The 21,064-nt window shown below is 50.1% G+C and overlaps 1 protein-coding gene across 1 annotated transcript in view; it reads left to right on the top strand.

Moving 5' to 3' along the window:
- The first annotated feature begins 6,648 nt into the window (after positions 1–6,648).
- LOC100123848 (transcription factor collier) overlaps positions 6,649–21,064 on the top strand; it is a 53,768-nt gene continuing 39,352 nt past the window's right edge. Inside the window, exons 1-4 of the mRNA XM_008217386.3 lie at positions 6,649–6,835; positions 12,574–12,727; positions 14,063–14,126; positions 16,489–16,544. Coding sequence (XP_008215608.1) covers positions 6,765–6,835; positions 12,574–12,727; positions 14,063–14,126; positions 16,489–16,544 — 345 coding nt within the window. The 5' untranslated portion in view covers positions 6,649–6,764. The remainder of the gene's footprint in view (positions 6,836–12,573; positions 12,728–14,062; positions 14,127–16,488; positions 16,545–21,064) is intronic.

Genomic DNA, 21,064 nt, shown 5'->3' with positions numbered 1-21,064 from the left:
TGTATCCTCTTCACCCGCGCACTAATGACGCGGCCGTACTGCAACCTGTTACGCAGTAACTTTTTCAATGGGCCGCGCGTTTTTCTCGTACATCTGCGCGCACGCCTCGCCGCAGGAGGCGCTCGCAGGGCCTATTATCATTACAATCGGGGGGCCGATGATGCGTTACCGTCGCGCATTGTCATACCAAATGCCGCGAGAGCTGTAGCAGAAGACCACACTGGGGAGTATGCATTTGTGCCCTTGTATCTCTTGGAGGAGATCCATTACGCGTCGTTACTCTTGCAGTCGCTTTGAGGATGTATATACTATACACATAGCTGCTGCTGCACCTACGCACGCATCATGGGTGCTGGCGATGGTAATTGATCGAGCAGGTGCGGACGGCCCGTTCTTCGAGATAACGCTCGAGTGGGCTTCTTTTATCGGGAATAACGAGCGGCGATGGATTTGGCTTGCTAGTTAGGAGATAATTCGTGGGGGAGGGCTTTCAAGTGCGGCGAGGCTTGCGGCTGTCTTATTAGACGAGCGATTGACACTGTGCTGATAATTGAGGGCAGGAAGCTCGAAAAAACAAAAATAATCAAACACTCGTGCAAGAGCAAACAAACGCGCACAGCCGATATAAAACTCGAGATGCTTCTGTATTTTCCGCACATGTCGCGCTCAGGCCACGGGTCAAAGAGAGGAGCGCGACAGAGACAAAGAGCAAACTCGCGATCTCAAAGCGTGCGGGGATGCTCTTCCCCATAAGTATCGCATATGTCGGGTCCCCCACCGGCATGTCCTCCATCCATCGCTCTCCGGAGCTGCTGCGGAGGAGGGAGACGACGAGAATGTAGGTAAACGAGTAGGTTTATGTAAGGAGAAAGTTGTCGGAGTAATAATGCTCGAAAGCCGGTGGAATAAACGAAACTTTTTAAGAAGCAACTCATCAATCTAGCTTCAATCGAACAATTCGTTACGAAAACGAATCTAGTTTTCAGGGTAGAAACCGACAGATTCCACCCAAAAATCCTTCTGGTCTTACCTCCAAAACGAGAAAACCCGCTGGATACACATCAGGAGACGAGCAGAAGGATACAAAGGGGGCTGCGATGCAAAGGGGGGGGGGGGACAGAGACACGCATAGTGGCGCACTATCACGCACGCTAACCCCAATGCACGCGCCCTCGTTGTCGCGCGGCGAAATTTCGACGGAAGGGACAAGTGCGCGCGACACGCACGCGACCCGCCCCGTACATACACACACTGCAGTGCTCCGAAGAATGGATGGATATACAGAGCTCTAGTTATACGACGTGTTGGCTTTAGATTCACTTTGGCTGCGGGGGATTACTGTCCGCTTTATTTTCCAAGGATTCGAGCGAGGATTATGCAGTTTAGCTGGTGGAATGCTTGAATAAATATGGAATATTGAGTGTGTTTAAGCTAAATGTTGGATTATTGCGGTTAGATCGCTTTCAAATGCTGTGGCATAACTATAAAACCTTACGCACTTAAATTTTCTTTCCTGCGCTACGTGTCTCCCCGCACAAAAGGTCCGCAAGATACACCCGCCGCGCGCAATCGAATTAGCGCTCGACCACTTGCAGCCTGGCAGCACATCTCTTTCGCACAAACGCCGGTCTTTAGGCCAACATATGCAGGTCCAGCAGCCGCGCGCAAACAGACAGAGCGAGCGAACCCGCAGAAATATTATCATAGCTCGGTAATAGGCTTAGCGGAACGACCGCGGGGTGCGCGAACCAACTTCCCTTCCCCGCTGCTGAGCGCGCGACTATACACACGGATAATTGGATTTGGCCGACGCGCTGATGTTCATTTGACATCATTGGGACATTTAGGAGCTTCCGTCGACGAAGTGACGCTCTGTGTGCGTACGGATATAGAATTAGATTATATTGGGATGTTTAAGGAAGTCCAATGCCGCATCCAACTGGGCGTGAAGGTTTTGACAAGTGTCGTTTGGTTCGGCCGCCTCCTGTCATGGAGTTCGTAGCTTACGTTTCGCGAGCTGTATAAAACACATATAACGTACAAATAGACGCCGAGACCGGCGTGAGGTAGCAATGTTCCAGGCCGTTAGGCGCAGACGTGAAAGGTACCGTGAATCACGCGCGAGATACACTCAGGAGCGGCGCTTTTGCAAAAATTGAAACCGGTTCGGCACGCGTATGGCCACTCGAACCCGTCTCGGGCTCACTTTGCACAATATGACGTTGACGTGAGCGCGGCTACTTAATTCTTTAATTCGATCGCGGCGGCCGACGACAGATGTAGAGCAAGAGTTATACACAGTGGGTCTGTGACATTTCGTGGATTTACATAATACGTCCTCTTTGTCCCCTATTATTTTTCGAACGATGTGGCGAGGGTCCATTAGGCCCATTGTTTCGTCTATATAACGTGCTTGGTCATACATAATTCGGTTTTAATTTCGGCATCGAAAGAAACGCGATTATTTGCATTTCGTTCCTCGGCGCAATTTCACTCTCGAGCGAAATTAAGTTGGCTCGCGGGTAGTGGATTCTTTTAAAGCAAGCAGAGCCGAGGAAGCGATATAGCGCGAGAGTACATAAATCTGTCGCGCGACGCGGCAAAGTGAGCGGCGCGCGCGGGAAAAAAAAGTAATTATAGAATTTGTTTGAATATATTTATGGGGATCGCAAGTTTAGCCTGCGGACGGGGGTAAAGGAGACAGAGTTTCTCAACCTCGATTAGCTTCGGTGATAATACAGTCGCGCGTGCACTGATTGTTACAGTGCTTCGATTCGCAATTGCGTGAATTGCAAGAAAGAGAATTAGGTTTCCGAGTATACACTCCGCACAAATAGTCTCCTCAAGCCAGCACCTCGTCAGAAAAGGTCCGAGGGGCGGATTTCGTGATTGAGCACCGACGTACATCCGGAAAGTCTATCAAGTAGAGATAATGCGCTCTGTGCCGGGTAATTTGATCTTCCCCCGATTCTCTCCCCGAGATGTCTTCGTTCGCTCCCGCTCGCAGTTCCGTCTACTCGCGCGCAGCCACTTTGCATTCGCAAACACAGTCGAGTAGCTGATGTCTCATCTCGTCCTCTCGCAGCTCGATTTGGTTTTGTGGGCTTGTAGGCTAAGAGTCGTGGGGTGTATAAGACGCATTTAGATCGAGTGCCGAACAGTCATTCGAGCGATTACTTATCCTCGAAAACTCGTCAGCTTGCTTGCACAAAAACGAGCGTTTTAAGGCCAGCGCATAGCCAAAGAGGGCTGTATATAAACGACCTCGTAAAGTCGGCGGCGCGCCATGTTCAGCACCGCGAAACTGCGGCGAGAGCAGCGGGGAGAGGGGGGGGGGGGGCGAGAGGGACTGCCTTAAAGACAGCGTATAGTCGCGCGCAGGTATATAGGTATACATAATGAGAGCGAGTGCCGCCCCATGTTGGGGCTTGGCTGCGGTCCCCGAACGACCCGTGTGCCGTACAGATACACGCGCGCGCGGGAAGATTCTCCACGTGCCGAAAACTCCGATCCATCACTTAGCTCGGCTTCTCTCTGTCGCGTGTCTATGCGCGGGAGAGTGTATATGGCTCGTATGTATATTTTAGCGGGAAAATGTAATAACGCGGCAATGAAGTGGGGGCTCGCTGTGTACTGTGAGAGAGGGCTGGGTATATCGGTCATGTGGAAGTTAAATATTTTTAAGAGGGACTTAATGTGTATGTTATAGAGGCAAAATAGTAACTTTTATTCTTCGAATGGGAAGAATCGATATAAATTCAATAAAACACATATAATTCAAAACAGAATCATTCACCTCTCACTCCGCACCATATAAATCTCGAGCAGCAACGGAGAATCCATACCAGCATTCACAGTCTCCATTGTAGCACGTACCGATCACCGCGAGCAAAAAGAGCCACGAGTATAGTAAGAAGAAAAGACCGCTCAGGTGCCTGCGAGATCGTCCTCGAGGCGCGCGATAATCGCCACCTCGTTGGCGTGTTTTTGGCCCAGGGGGAGAAATCGCGAGCTCGCTTCCTTAGCCGGACACTGCGCGCCGCGATTACCGCGAGACAAAAACCTGCCGATCGTCACCGCCGCCGCCGCGATGGAGGTGTCGCTCACGCGCGCATGTCCGGATATACGTGACGCCGCACCTGTGGTCGCACGATTGTCGATTCTGCCCAATGCGCAGAAGAAATCCCGCTGCTGAGTGGTAAGAAAATAAAGGGAATGAATGCGATTTTTTATCGGGTTGTTTGCTTACCAAAACTGGTAGGATTGTTGTCGATTGCGTAGACGAATTTCGAGTATATTTTCTGAGATCGTCGACAAACTTTCCTCTCAATAACATGCGCAAGCATTCTCGCGCGTTCGAACCGCCTCTGGAAAGCATCAAGCTATCCGACGTCTGTCCACGCGCCGGAGACTTATCGACATACGGCGACTCGCTCTCCGAGATAAATAAGGGCCTGCCGATCGCCGGCAAGTTCATATATTTCTCCCGCGACGATTGACGCACGTACACGCCAATGGACTTGCCGATTTCGATGTTGCGCGATCGGCGAGAGCCTCATTTGGCTCGTTTCCTCGTTCGGGAATACATTTTGCGATCGAGGCGTGGCTATGAGTTTTCCTCTTTAGCTCGCATTGGCCGCTGTTTCTTCGTTTTTTCTCAGCTTCGCATGAAAGATGCAAGGACGGTCGGTACTGCTTTAAGTGTTCGGCGGAATTTTAATTGACTTCTAAGTAGCGGGGATTGAAAAACAAATTGGAGCAATTTTTTCGCTTGCATATGAGGGATTTATGCTTTTTATTGGGAGCTAAGTGGCTCCGGCGTGGAGTTTATGGACGGCTCGCGAGCGGTTTAATTGCGTCGGCACTTTTTGCGATTTATGAGAATTTAACGTTCATTAGCCAAAGAAACGCTACGCGGTGGCTTTTTAGAACTGGAACGTTACATTTATTTTAATTTGATTTGCTCGTTGACGTAGGTCGGGAGTACGCTGCGACAGAAGTTCTTGCGTTAGAAGTCGAGTTTGGTTTGTTTATTGCAGATTTAAATCGGGACGAGGAACTAACCGTTTACTGTTGAATTCTTGACATTTATTTGGAATGTTATTTTAAAATACGTTAAGATGGCGCGGATACATTAAAACCTAACTTTTTTGCGTTCTAACTTAAATGTACAACATCAGATTTATTTTGATACAACGTTACTTGTACGCAATAAAATAGAGCAAAAATATTACGATGTGAATTACAAAATTTCCAGTTTCACGATACCAAACCGAGTTTTGCGACAATGTTTGAAAGCTCTAAATTAATACCAACAAAATTTTAAAAAGTGTAAATTTGAAGAATTTCAGTATAACTCGTTTTAAAACACGATTTTTCATTAAATCCACCCGTACCATTTCAACATTTCGCGCTCCCGCCAGATCCGCGAGTGTCGCGGAGGCTCCTTCCGCATCGACGGCTCGAGCCGCAATGCCCTCTCGGAGCCTGCAGTCAACTCCCGCTGCGGCGCCACAATCCTCGTGGCCGCTCCACCCCCCCACCACCGCCCCACTAGCCTCGCTCCCATTGGCTCCCGCCTCCAACCCCCTCACGCCATTGGCCGACCGGCTGCTCCCCCATTGGTTGGCCGCCGCGAGCAACTCCGCCCCTCGACCCCAAGGCGCCGAAGCAGCGCTCGATCCGGTCCCGCCCCCTCGCGGAGAGGGGATAGCGCTGCGAGTCGCGCGCGCCGCCGACCCGTGGGACCCTCGGGCACGCCGGCTCGCCAGCCCGTGACACATTCGACAAGCGGCGCCGTAACGGGAAGCAACGCGCGGCTGGGGACTTCCGCGGCACACGCAGAGACAGAAGGAGAAAGAGAGAGAGACTAGCCAGTGTGTACACTCTTTTCTCCCGGTACTCGAGGACTGCAGCGACACTCGGCTTTTTGTGCGCGTCGCTGTCTCTTTGTAATCTCCGACGGGTTATAGTCCAGTCGGATCGTCATTCGAGGAGCCGTTAAGGAGATCCTCGGGAGCCAGCTGGAGGAGCAAACGACACTCCAGTGTCCTGCTGGAAGCTTCCTCTCGGGATAACCTCAAGAGCACGCGCAGCCACAAGAAACTCTCGCCGGCGTTCGATCGTGTGCGCGCGTGTGCCACGTGCCGTAGCGGTTGTTGTTTACCACACTCGTGCGCGGCGATGCAGTGAGAGGCTGGACCTAACCTCGAAGGAAAGCAAAGTAAACAAATGACAAGTGACGGTACGTCGATCGGCTGTTGTGCGGGTGCAGTTTAAAGTGAACGAAGCTCTCTGGACTCGAAGGAGACGTCGTCGTCGTCATCTAGGAGCACGGAATCGTAGGGGCGAAGGAGGCTTGCGTCGGTAGGTTGGCATGGTGCAGGAGCCTCGCGACGGCGCAGCGGCCAACTAACGGTCGCGGCTGCGTTGGCAGCAACCGACAGCAGCTGCTGCAGCACCACCAGCAAGGCGCCGGCACGGTCGCGACATCACCCGAGGGCTACGCGCCGTACGGCCTCACGACGCGGTCCGACGAGTGGAACAGCCTCCTGCCCAGCTCCACAATCGTGGGTGCTGGCGGGTCGCCATGGTTGGGACTGGGAGCCGCAGGAGGCGGCACCGGGAGCACCGCCGGAGCAGGTGGCAGTCCGGTCGAACTGGAGGGACACTGGGGCCGAAAGCTGTACGGGGCCAGCGTGGCGCCACCGCCACCACCGCCCCATCACCACCCCCGAGCGCCACTGGTCTTCGCGCCCCAGGACATGAGGCAGATCCTCAAGGAGGAACCCGTGCCACGAGCCTGGCCTCAAGCTTCCATCACTGATAACGGATCGTGAGTACAGATGCTTGTTTTAATTGTTACGTTGATTACTTGTGCCATGCTAATGCCAATTAATTTCCTCGGTAAGTGTATTTCGAAAAGTACGGGTTGTTGATGTCAAGAAGACTTGTTTGCATTGCTCGTTTACGAATTGGACACCTTAAATTCGGCGAAAATCGTGAGATTCAAAAGGCGCGATGTCGAGTAGTACAAAAAGCAGTCGTCAGTCAGTGAAAATACCAAAATTGTAAACAAATGCATGAATTTAAGGCAATATTGTGTTCCACGAATAATTCAGATTTTAATTGATATGAAGATTGATATCTTCAGTGTGTGTGACGTTAATGAAAACAAACATCGAATGTTTGGTTAGAACGTATTTTTACTGTCCGTCGGATCGTACTACTGTTTGCCGTCGGATCACGCTCGGACTCGTTTCACTAAAACTTTTTTACTACTTCTTACTGAGCGGAAAATAAAAAATACCTTGTTATGAGTACACTTAATGAGTCGCATTTATGCCCTAATGCATTTTGTAGTTTTCAAAAATTAATACATCTACAAAGTATGATATTCATATATTTTTTAACAATAACAGGGTTAAAGATGCTGGATTATTATGTGCTGAATATTATCAAATGATACTACAGTGCATTTGTTGTAATTACATATTAAATATTATCAATTCAACATAAAAATATTGGCACGCATTGTTTGCTTTCTTGGGAGCGCGAGTTACTGTTCAGGGTATACGTATCTTTTTAACATTTTTATTTATGGAATAAGAACAGTTGATCTTTATATTTTTCGTCATAGCAAAAGTAGATTAAAAAAATTTAGCTCTACCTATGCCAAAAATAAATTCCCAAAAAAAAAAAAATGGCCAGTACAAAATGATCTTTTACAAAATAAATCGCAAGAATCAAACTTTTCAAACTAGGCAAATCCGTCACTCTTAACAAGCACAGCCCATCAGCCCATAAAATCCTCCGAGAGGCAGTACAGCTCGTTAATAGAAAAATAAAACAAGATACAAAGCGTTCGCACCGGGCGTGACTGTCGATCCGCCAAGTCACGCGTTGACGAAACAGCGCGTCGACGATAAAGCGCAGTTTATTGCGGTCCCTCTATACAGCAGCAGCTAGTACATACCTATAGTCGCGTACGACGTGAGAAAGAGGAGTCGACGAGAGGCCTCGAGCCCCGTCCGTCAGCTCCTCTTCGCTCTTTCGCTAATCCGCATCCCCGTAGATGTACAGCAGCACTTGACTAACCAACCGGCCCGTGGCGCGACGAGAATGTAGCTGCGCAATCGAGTTAATGTGATTTTGAGGGTAAGCTTAACGCTCGCAGTTCCGACAGAGATGCTACACGCTCTGCTCTTTGAATAAAAAATGCTCTGCCTCGTTATACCAGACCGCTCTTATTTTTATTTCTATTATTTTTTTCAAGAGTACAAGAATTAAAATTTCAGTATTTGCACCCTTTGACGCGAAATAATTCATCGACTCGTCGGATAGAAATTTTAAGCTACACGACGCGCAAACTTTCGCTTTCCTTCCGATAAAGCAAACAATTTACTTTTACGCCAAGTTGCGCAGTAGTGCGGGCGTCGCGCGAAAGCTTCCAAAGTGTTTTAAAACTTCTTCCCGCTGCTGCGGGAGCATAAAGTCAGGCGCGGCGGCTTTTAAAACCCAGTGAAAAAGTTACGCCTCTAATAAGGAGAGAAGGAGGAAGCCGAGGCGTCAGTGTCTTTTCCACTTGGCTACGGAGGTTAAAAGTCGAATCGAGAGTTCGAGAGGCGAAAGAGCGGAGTCTCTCTAAGCGGCCGCACTTGCGTTTCATCGAATCTCACTTTCCGACTGTCTTCCTCATATAACGCGCAAACGAATCGAGTTATCTCGAGCGATGAAAAAGTTAGCGTTAATGAAAAAACGCAGGGAAACAAAGATACAAGCTCGCTCGATACCTCCCGCCGTAAACAGAGAGAGTATACACAAGAGTCAGCGATAAATCTGTGAATCAGCCAATAATTGCCGGTCAAAGCTCCTAAATAAAGCTCGGCCGCGTAGCAGAGCAGCAGCAGCAGCGGCGGATTATATTCGGATATATTACAAATTGCTCATTATCTCTCGCGATGCGCGGGCTGTATGAATCATGGCGGCAGCCTACCGCATAAATATAGACTCTCTCTCGCGCGCGCGCGTATCTCGCTCTCAGCGTCGTGCATTAGCGCCGGCTACGCGCAGATTTATTGCGATTCTCCCCGACCGATTGCTTTGTGCCGCCGTCGTCGAGGCTGCGGAACAACGAATGCGTGTGTATTACACGTCGGTGTGCTTCGAAAGCTTCGACTGTGCATTCGCATTACTGTACGAGGGACGAGTTTGAATTTTTCGCGGGAAAAACAATTCGTTTTGACAACGACGCGTATGAAATGCAAAAAATGAAACACACGAGCTCGAGCATCAAATGTTCTCGGACCGCATAAAAAAAAGCTCCGACGGAAAAAAGAGAGCAACGCAAACAAGCCAGTGCGGATCAATTCGGAATACAGTAGCGGATCGCCGGCGAGCTCGCGCGCAAATAAACAGCGGCAAGCGGAGCATAATACCCGGCGGCGGCAAAGCGATGCGAGTAGAGGCCTATGCATGTGCGTAGCGGGCCGCGAACATCGCCGTAATCGTTATCGACTCTCTCTCTCTCTCTCTCTCTCTCTCTCTCTCTCTCTCTCTCTCTCCGTACTCGCTCTTGCAAAACCGTGCACGTGGCAAATTGCGCGATAAACGGGGATCGCGTACGTAATTATCACCTCTGTCGCGCCCTGGCCGTTGCTCTGTGTGAGTGTGTGTTGCTGTGTAGGCGCTTCGCGCGAAACTGGCAAACAAGCGGCTCGCGCAAATACTACACAGCGAGAGATGGCCCAGCCGGAGGTCTAGCGCATAGTCGTGGAACGAGGTATACATATCACGCGAAGGGGACATCGTCCATCTCCCTCTGTTTCCGTGTTTTGCTGCTGGATTCGGAAAGTGGTAGAAATGCAGGTGGGCTGCTCTGTTTGCGTTATGCTTCGTTTTCGCGTGTCGTGTGCTGTTTCATATAGTTTCCCTTAATTTTAAAAAACTCGCTTGAATCCTGAACCATTTAAAAAAAAACTATCTAAACGCGTCAGCCCAGCCGGCGCATCAATTATTTACTTCCCGCTTCGCGCTAGACCGTTTAATTACACGCGAATTAATGATCTAATCGCGGTAATTAATCAAATACGAGCCGATCGCGCGTAACTCGCGAAATCTCATGCAGCAGCTGAGGCGAGAGACGCGCGCGCGAATTGGTGCATGGAGAGAGGGGGTGAGAGAGTTGGGGTGGAGGGAGGGCGGCAAAATAATCGGACGTCGAGAGTTATGGGGCGCGAACCGCCGGCCGGTTAATCAGCCACCGATAATTATCGACACGGGCAGTATATCAAGCGAACGAACCACCCGCAGGATTCGGCCCTCCGTGTGTGCGTGCGCAGTATATATATACGTAGTACGGAGGGTTGACTGCGACTTTTCCACCCTTCGGCTCTTCCTCATCCTGTGGTCTGATAGGTGTGAGAGGTTCGGGCAGGCTCGTCGATGCTGCGCAAGTTATTGGAAGTTTTTATCTCTGTACGCGATGTGCGATTATTATATAAATTATTAATATGATATAATTTTTATATAAAGTCTTAGTATATATGGACGTAGAGAAATGACTGGTCTACTTTCTGGCTCCGAGTTTCTAGTCAGTGACGATAGGTGGCGCACAGACAGCTTTCTCTCTGCCTCATGTAAATCAGCACGAGGAGTGTAGATATAGAAGTGCGCTAATTTTTGTCGAAACTGCGTTTTGTTTGGCATCCTTGAGCTGTTCATGCTACAACTGCTGGAGAAGTTATTTTGCAGTATTACAGGATAACATTTCAATCTCTTTAGCATTAAAGCAGGGAAACTCGCCCTCGCAGATTGATCATCGCTAAGAGAAACATATGGACGTCGCAATAATCGATGCTTGCGCGGCGCATTTGCAAGCACACATACGCACACATCTATCGCAGAGTTGCCGCGTGACAAACGCAGCGCCGATACCATCGTTTATTCCGCAAATGCGTGGCAAAACTGCCGCTATTCATTTTCGCGACGCTCGCCTCCTCTATACATTTTTTGGCGCTTTTTTGCGCCGTTGTTGCGCGGAGCCGCAACGCCAGCAGCGCCGATAATCCGATTTTCAGCGTGCGAATCGCGCGCGAGGGTGTACGTATAGTATCTCTACAGCCCGCGCGATTGCGCGGGCGGCCGGTCAACGTCGCAATCGTTTTTTGCGTAAATAAACGAGTGATTCACACGAGGTGGTACGTTCATGGGGTTTTTCTTTTTTATTGCTCACGGCGGCGGCTGCGCGCAGTGATTTGACCCGAAAATCAGATGATGTATCGGCTCGCGCCGGTTATTTTCCTTTTTATTCGCTCGTTGTTTATGGCCTGGAAGAGAGAGCGGGAAAAAAGCTCGAGAGTTATGGAGATTTCGTCGAGTGCTATTTCGCTGTTTATTTTTTACAAGCGGTGCAATATTTCAGCGTTTAAATCGATTGTCCTTTACCCGCTCTATTACCAGGATACAAATTACGGAACACGTGTTTCCTTTCTTCTCCCCATCCGCGTGACAAAAAGAAAGGACGTCGTCGTCGGCACGGAAATTTGTCACAATTACAAAAAGCCGCAGCGACTTTCCGTGAACGCGCGCGCGTATCCTCGTCACCTCGAGAAAAGGATGTTCCTTTCACGACTCGTCAAACTCATCGCATCAGGAAAGAGAAAAAAAGAGGAAGCAAAAGACCTCCGGAAAAAGTAGGCGGTGGCAGACACGTACCTTAGACCGCAAAACCCAGGGAAAAGCCCTGAGGGACATCGACTCGGGGCCATGCCTATTTTGACACTTTGAAAAATTGTTGCCAAATTGTTTCTCGTTTATGTGTGTGTATGTGAGTGTGTGTTCACGTATCTTCGCGTGAGCTGCGCGCGGATGGCCTCGCGTATAGATATTCGAAGATGAGTGATGGCAGGCCTCTGGAGAATTTCCTGTGTGTGTGTATTCTCGGGGCTTTTCTCGAATTCCGGGCAAGCATAGCGAGCGAAGCGTTTTATGCGCGCGTAAAACGACGCTCTCTCGGTTGTATCGTCGCCCTCCCCCGTCTCTCTGACCGAAACCCAGTGCCACGGTTTCCTCCTTTTATGCTGCAGCTCTATTCTCGGGAGATTTTTTATCGCGAGAGTGCACGCGTATGGAGATGATTCTCAGTGTTTCAACGCGCACGGGATGTTCCCGTTTACTATTTTTATCCATCATTGTGTACCACGTACGCGAGAGTCGAGACACAAAGACGTGTCCGGCTGCACACACTGGACCCGGGCGCGCGCGTTATAAGGGACAGTTCGTGAGGGGGACCTTCCGCGCCATTACTCAAAGATGCGACTGCGAGGCAGGCGAGAGTCCGCCGGCTTAATCTCGGCACATGAGACCTTAATGGGATTTTAAGGCATCGGGGCCACCTGCGCCCATGTATACCTATACTTCCCCACGAAGCGTTTATCTCGCGCGTCTTGAGATCCGCCGAATTCAAGGCTCAAAAATCGAGTTCCTCCGATTAGAAGGTTGATTGGCATTAGCACCTTTGCGCTTTGACTGTAGTGAGTCGTTGAATGAAACGAAAAAATTGTCTTCTTTCAGAGCCGTGATCGGAAGGGCGCACTTCGAGAAGCAGCCGCCGAGTAATCTACGAAAGAGTAACTTCTTCCACTTTGTTATCGCCCTCTACGACCGAACGGGTCAGCCGATAGAGATCGAGAGAACGGCCTTCATTGGATTCGTCGAGAAGGATCAGGTAAGAGTTATATATACCTACCATCTGTCCCCCTCTCTCACAATGATTAAGAAAATCAGGCTACAGGCTACAGCTCGAATGAAAATCGCCCCAATCTCGCGCGTGCATTTAGCCAAATAGGGAAGAATCCGACCCATCAATTATCCGCGAAGCACATCGATCATCGGTACACGCGTCCACTTGAACAGATGCCGCGCGAGTGTGGAGAAAAAAAAAACAAGCAACAAACAAGCACGTGTCAATGTTTACGGTCCCTCAGCCTCCGCGCGCGCGAGCACATAATCCAGTCCGGAATCGTGTCCCTCACACTCCGTGTACACCCACACACGCTGTATAATTCACGGGGCGGCGGACAGTTGCATCGCGCGTGGCCTCCCTATTAATTAGGGTCATGCACCACGCACATACATCACCTCTCCGCCTCCTCCTCCTCCTCCTCCTACGGTTGACCCCTTACCTGCGCTCCGCTGTACTGCTGCACACGTACACACACATCCCTCAGCGTGTAACCACGAGCTGGCGGGGTAGAGGAGAAAACGTCGGAATTTACATATTTCCCGCGTCGCTCAATTATTTAAGGCGAGAGAGCTTTCGCCTGCGTCGCTTATCACGGCTGTAAACTCCGGCTCGTTTTCGGTTTCGCTTTAATCCGCCGCGGCGCTTATGTGTATGGAGTATGCCCTCCTTTTTTCCTCTCTATCTCCGACTCGCGGCTGTAGCTCGAGCTGGTTTGTTATGCGGCGGAACTTTTGCTGAGAGTTTTAATCTCTGCATCTCGTCGCCGCGTTAAATATACATTCTCTACGCCCGCGTCTGCGTTTGTACACTATACATATAGACTCGAATGCTTAGCGCGCACGCGATGCCGAACCACAGCCGAAAAGTCACGAGCCATCGCGGGCAAACTCCTTGCATTAATTCCCGGTTCGTTGAAAATGCATTAGAGGGGGGGGGGGGGAGTCATATGGCACCGCGGCGCCGCCGCTCCTGCGATGCACACATCACGCATGACTCGTCAGGATATATAATTATGCACGCGATGCGTAATGGCAGCCGGCGGCGCATCAAGAAATTAATAATCAGCTCGGGATGGAGTGCTGCTCGCTGTTGTTGCTCTCTCACTCTCTCTCTCTCTCCGCTCGTCTTATACGCGCGAGTAGCTGGCTAATTAATCAAAGAGGGAGGCCTGAGCGCGTTGTTTTATTAGATTGATTTGTGTGTCGTGTGTGGCGGGGATGACCGCGACGGGGTGAACGCTTGAGAGTATAATTAATACGGAAGCGTCTCTGTTATTGCACTTTTTGGAATACATGGTGTCGTCGATTTTTCTTGCAGGAATCCGAGGGCCAGAAGACGAACAACGGGATCCAGTACCGCCTCCAGCTGCTGTACTCCAACGGTAAGCCATCTCTTCCTATAAACATTCATCAGCTGCAGTATAGCTTAATGTAGCCTAGAAAGCCACAAAAGCGCGCTTGGCCTAGAAAGTGAAAAAACTCTCCCTCGCAGCTCCGCACAACCTCGAAAAGTCTCTTTCGGGTCGTGCGAATCGATCGGCGGAATGTCGTCCCTCTCTCGCGCCGCGTCAAACGTCGCGATGACGGGCCATCAACATTCCAGGCCGCCTCTCTCTCTCTCTCGGATCGGGCCGCAAAGCGCCGAGATTTTTCGGAATTCTCTCCGCGCCAGAGTAGCCCCGCCGAACAGAGACATATTTTGCGCGTTTCACGAGAATTCGCAGGAGCTTTTTGCTACCGCGAGAGAGGTTTTTCGCTGCTGCGTGGCACCTGTCGTAATTTATTCCGCGTGACATTTCAGTTTCGCGCGGGACGATTTTTAGCTCACCGACAAGCGCAGGTGGGAGATTTCTTTTGGGCCGTGCGCGCGTTGATGATTGATTTATGTGGGCCGCGAGATGCTTTGGAGTTATTGGGAGAGGAGATTTCGCGCAGGTGTCCGAATAAGGGCTCGGTGGATGCCTGTGTACGGTTTAATTGGGAGGATTGAATGAGCGCCGTTGGCGGTTTAATTATTGTAGTTTTAGAAGGAGAAACGATTTGCGAAATTAGCTCGACGGTATGATAGAGCGTAGAATCTATATCGATTCCTCGAAAAATTACCGCGAGTAGACGTCGCTGCGGGTTTTTGCTTTCATTTAAAAAGAACTCTACCATCGTAAACCTTTTAAGCTTCGATAAGTACATCGACTCGGCCGTTTCCGAGCATCTCGAAGCGCGCGCCAGAACTAATTAGCCGCGATGAATTTCTCTGTGTGACGTGAAAAAAAATCCATAATTATAAATAATAAATAAGGCAATGCACGCGATTTATATTTTGTGCCCAATTCCGACGTTCAGCAGCTCCTTCGCAGTCGCTCCATATCGGGTGGGCGTCGTTTTTGCCGGAACCGAACCTCTTTTTACCGGACGACCAGCAGCTCGCGATCCTTTGGACGGCAGCCGCGCCCGAAACTCCGACTTTGTGTAATGCAAGGAGAATCGTATATTGTGCGGAGGTAGGAGGAATCTATCGCATCTTATTTTTTCGAGATTTCTAATGGAACCACATATCGACGAAACAGAAGAACGGTCGAAGCGTCATTCTCTCAGAGACTCGGCTGTAACTCCCTCGGCAATATTTTCGATTCAATCGGTAGAGGAATATTACTTTTTCGCAAAATGCAGGCGGTAAACGCGGCCGACGGCGTGTGTAGTGTGTAATTGAGAAACAAAACTTTGTACTTACTCGGAGAAACTTTGGCTACACTACACACGGGAGCCCTGCAACTACGTAAAATTTAATCTTCGTTGACCGAGGCCACAGACACCTCGCGGTCACGCGGGTCCGCCGCAAAGGTAAAGCCTGCGCCGCGCGCGGCGGCCCTACTAAGCCGCGACGGTTTCTCGAGGTAATTTGTGAGAGACTCGCAGTATCATAATCCGCGGCCTAAGCCCTGCGGTATGGAGTCCGGCCGACGAAACTTGCAGATATTGCCACACAACTTCCCCGTCTACTCGAGAGATAACTAATTAAAATTCGACAACGCGAAAACTCCATATAATGACTCAATGAATCACAAATCCAGCTCCGACGCGTGTAAAAAGCACATAAGGGAGTAGCTCTCGGATCGAGACAGCGACACCCGGCTTCCTTACAAAGTATCTAAGAATCGCTAATTGCTCATCCTCTCCTTACAGCCGAACAGCCCATATCTCATCCCGACTGATCCGCGCCGCAAAAAAGGCCCACACGACTCGCTCGTCCGCTGCATATAACGATCCTCTCGCGCGCGCAACTGGAATTGCAGATATTTTAATTGTCGCTGCGGCCGCCGCAAAAAGCGGAAGTCTCAGCGCGCCGGCAATTAAGCCGCGTGTGATGAATTAACGCTTCGAAGTAGCCACGCGCGCAAGGGACAGATTTCTATACGGTCTTATCCGGCTATTCGTGCGTAAAAAGAAGGAGAGAGGAGAGAGGGAGAGAAGCGGTCGTTGGCTTTGGCGCTTTTTTAATATGCGGCTTTTTGTCGGAGCGGCTTTTCGGCGAGTCGGCCGAGCGGTGTCCTTTACCGCGCGAGTTTGTTGTGTGCGCAGTGTGTAAGCCGTTTTGGAGATCGATCGAGGGCGCTCGTTTAACGCTTTTGAGGAAATTTTCGGCGCAATTGAGCGATAGAAATTCATGAATCGGGTGGCTGCTGTGCTTCGAGTTTATTTTACGACTCAATTTGTCAACGTGTATAAAGTAATTATTTTCTCTTCCAGGCGTCAGACAGGAGCAGGACATCTTCGTCAGGCTGATCGACTCGGTGACCAAGCAGGTAAGAGAGTATCTCCGATAATATGTTTTTCTCGAAGGATTATATCGATCGGCGTATGGCAATTATACATCAGCTCTCATTCGGCCTGCACTATATGACATCGAGAACCGCCTCCGCGGCTTTTTCCAGCCTAGCGCATAAACGTCACCCCGGCGAATCGCACGCGCGCCCTGTTTTCCCCCGCATATACACTCGCGCATGCGCCTCTCTCTATATCTGTATACACCAGCGCAGAGAGAGAGAGAGAGAGAGAGAGAGAGAGGAGAGCGTCGGCTCCGCTGACGCCGTTATCGTTGCCGGTACAAGCGTTTAATTTTCCGGGGGGTTGATTTCCAGCCCTGCGCCGCTGCCGTCGTCTATGCTATATAGTAAAGACTATGCTATATTTTCGTGTGGGCGAGAGAGCAAGGCCGTTATCTGCCGCCTGGCCACGTGGCGAATCTGGGCTGTGTATAGGTGCGGCTGGTTATGTGTTTGTTTTTTGGATTTTCTCGAAGTTTTTATCTGATCAGGGCTGCAGGCTCCGCGTGACAGTTGGCGCGCGTTTTTGATGTTTTTGTTTTGGAACGATTCTGCGGAAGGCTGTCAAGACGTGGGAAATGTTTTCGTGAGTTATCGCGGGGGAGATTATATTTTCGAAAAGTTCTGCGATACGTCTGACTAAAATTCGATACACTCGCGATCCTCAGACACGACATTATCACCCACCCGCGCTCTCTCACGACTCCAAACACATATCCATCCCTTTCTCAGCTCCCTTCATAATACGCCTGTTAATGCTCTCTCCTGCCTCACTACGCTCTACGTATATAATCCGGCGTTATCTCTCTCACGATTTCGGGTCCCGTCTCGGCAAAAACACGGCACGCGCCAGGAGCGAGATCCTTGTTGCGATAAGCGGCCCTAAGAAGGATCGCACGAGAGCTCTCCAACCGAAGCAAATGCACGAGGGCTCGCTTTTATTATTCGCCGACATTCGCACCTAGTCGTTGCAGGAAAAGCATGAATTTTCAGTTTGGAATACGAGAGGCAATCACTCTCGGCGCCGATCAAATTATTTAGTGTACGCGGCGCTATAGCTCGTCACAGAGCCCTTGGCCTGTGAGTAGAACAGGCGACAGGCCAAGGGGCAGTGTGGGAGGAGAGAGAAAAAGGAGGGCAAGACGACCGTTTTAGCGAGATTAAATCATCTCTCGGATCGGTCGATGTACTACTATACTCTGCACCTATAGCGGCCCCCGAGTAGTCGATGTTAGTTTTAGCTGATTAAATTACTAAGCCGCGACGGGCTTGCGCGGCCAAGATTCGCCGTCCATTCCCTTATATTAATCGACTCGAGAATGCCTCTCCTTTTTCTCTCTCTCTCTCTCTCTCTCTCTCTCTCTCTCTCTTGCGCGCGTCGCGTCCACGGCGGCTTTTTCCATTCGATAATAACTCTCGGCTCTGCGGCTCTTCCTCTGCTTATTATTGTCGCAGAGAGCAGTTGGTTGCGCTGCTACTTCGGCTCTTTATTCTCCTCTCGCCGAAAGAAAATTGATTCGAGTATCGTGCGCGGCTCCTTATTAAATTTCCGCGCGCTACTATGACAGAACAAAGGCGAAATCGAGATGACTATTAGTTTTCGGGAAAAATAAGCGCGTAAATCCGATAGCATGCGCTAATACGGCCATAACTCTTCAATTTTCCAAACAATCATCCCCATCGCGCGTCTTCAATTCTTCATATAAGGGCAGTCGCAATTACAAAGAAATCTTGCCATAAGTCTTGCGGCGATAAAATCCTCTCTAGCTCGGCGCATTGTGTGCATGTGTGCGCGCGCCGCGGAAAAAGAGAGAGATCGCGATCTGAAATTTTACGAGCCCGACGCCACTTTATAACGGCCCATGCAAATGCCCGATTTGGCTTTCTCTCTCGCTCGCGCGCGCGCAAAGCCAGTTATAAATCCGCGATAATTGGCCCTCGGCCCTTTCGCCCGCCACGGGATTTTCTTCGATATTTTTAGCCGCAGGCAGCTGTTATGCCCTTTGCTATCCGCGCGGCTATTAGTTACGTGTACGTTTCCCCGAGATAGCCACACGCGACTATACTGAAATAATCGTGCGTTTCGAATAATTGTGTTTATGGAGCTTCGCTCGCGACTCTCTTCGAAGATTCCATTTTCGAGGAAAAATGCAAACTTTACTACACCTCCGGCGTATGCAAATGCAGCTGTCCGATGCTCCAATTAAAAAATTAATTCAATCAGCGCGCTTATCACCCAGGCTCCTCGACGCTCGGCGACGACGAAATTAGCCTAATCGTTCCTTGAAAAATTAGCGCCGTGCTCTCGTTCCTCGCCGGATTAAAAATGCTAAATGCTAATTAGTTCGGGGAAAACGTTTACTACGTCCCGGGCGTTGCGCTCGTCGAAGCGACGTCTTTTTTCTCTCCTCCTTCTCGCTAAATAGATCAGCGTCGCGAGATTGCATGCTACCTCTTCGCAATTTTGTCCTTAAAGAGATCGAGGCTGGAAAAAGTTGCTCGTCGGGTGAGCTTTGATGTCGAGCTGCCCGATGGTGTGATTATTTAGGGTAAATTCGCTGAAAAACTTTTGAGGAAAACGGCTGTTCTTTTGTACGCGTATACAAAACTCGTTCACATAAATCATACTTTCCCCGCGGCGGAATCTCGGCTCTCGATCAATGATTTACTCGATCGAGAGCAAACATCTCTCGTCCACCCCGATAATCGATACACAGCCGTCACACACTATCCGGCTCTCGATCTCTTTTCGTGTACATACAGACGCACACATATGCGCATGTATCTCGGCTCGGTCCGTCGCTCTTAATACTAAAATATGAGTATTTAACCGTAGATTAAGGAAATAATAAGCCCGAGATAAGTTAATCCCCGCCGGCAGATAAGAGCGAACGGAGAAAGAGCCGCCCTCGCTAAAAACTAGAAAGGAACGGTAGGGTGGGCGGACATGTGTGTGTGTGTGTGTGGGGTTGAGAGAATCGAGAAGTGGATTCCCAGGGGACTTCCCCGGCGAATCGATTTGGGATGGAAATCATTACAGGCAGATTTGAATGACTATCTTCGAATTTATCTCGCGAGCGAGTCTCTATCCTACTCCGGCGTATGCGCGCATAGAGAAGCTACGAGAATGACGCCCGGATCCCGTTTTATTGCCGCTTGCGCGCTATATACGCCACTCGCGTCCTCTGTCTTTTCCTTGCGCCGAGCGAGTTGCTCCTTTTTTTTGCGCTCGCGATTTTCCCTCCCTTTATACACGGAATTCAGCTGCCGTCGTCTTCTGCCCTCTTTTTTTCAGTTTTATTGCATCCGCTCTCATTTGTAAGCTGCGCTACGCTGCTTTGTTTCAGCGCGCCTTTTATTATACCTGCTCGTTCGGGGCAGAGGGATTTTTTCTTCGGAGATAAACGCGATGCTCGACTTGTCGCCCGCGGCGCGTAAACGAATGGGATACGAATCCGCTTGGTTCTTCGGATTTGAGTAAACGTCGCGGAAGATCGAGCGCAAGTGTGTAGATCGCGTATTAGACGCAGGAGATGGTCCAGTGCAGAGCGAGTCGATATAATTGAAACCAGTTATGAGGGAGAAAGACTGACTCTCGTATTAACGACGCGAAAAAGCGAGCTACGACTGCGGACAACCGGATTCGAGATTCGCCGTGACCGCGAGTGGAAAAGGCTTCTTCGTTGTTGCACGCTTAGCGCGCGAGGATGTAGAGAGATTTTTTCGCGGAACGTCTAGAGAGTTTTTTTTTCAAAACCACTTTGGATCGAGGCTCTTTATAAGATCTCTAATGAGATTTGCTTTTTCCTGTCGCTAATAACTGATAAAAACGCGCTAGGATAAGAACACGTAAGAATGTGTCGGTACTCTTTACAACCAAATTATTTTCATCAATCTAGTGCAGTTATAGCATGGCTGGCTCAAGCAGTTATCCTAACCAGCCAGTTTCGGCACACCTCTATATGTAGACTCGCCGCGCGGATTGAGCTGAGGGAAGCAAAAAGCCGCCTACGCGCCACCTATCGTCGCTAACCAGAACTAGATAGTAGCGCGCGGACTTTGAGTTTCTAATGAGATAGGAAACAGCTGAGCCGTCCGAGCTCTGATAATCGAAAAAAAAGTTCTAGACCAGGCGTGGATCAATTCGCTATTAGTCCTCGGCGAGTAATTCCCGTGGGAATTATTCTCGGCTGTACTCGCGAGAGAACATATCGCGCGTCCTGTCCTCCCGCCACCGCGACCTCTGTCCCAATGTGGCAGTAGCGGTCCGCGAGGAAGGCCCCCGCGGGGATCGTCGCTGACTGGTCGCACCCCTAGGACGTAAAGTCATCCTATAGGTGCGCGATTCGCGGGAGACTAAACCATAAGCCCGCATCCCGAAAGAAGGGAGGGAAAACGCGCCGCCGCGAGCGACGATGACTCCCGGGACCGGAAGGAGCAGCGCGCTATAGTCTCTCCCGCGAGAGAGAGAGAGAGAGAGAGAGAGAGAGAGTGAGAGA

Source organism: Nasonia vitripennis, chromosome 1 (genome assembly GCF_009193385.2).
Source record: "Nasonia vitripennis strain AsymCx chromosome 1, Nvit_psr_1.1, whole genome shotgun sequence".
Lineage (NCBI taxonomy): Eukaryota > Metazoa > Arthropoda > Insecta > Hymenoptera > Pteromalidae > Nasonia > Nasonia vitripennis.
The sequence above is the reverse complement of the archived record's forward strand: the minus strand, read 5'-3'. Positions and strand labels throughout refer to the sequence as shown.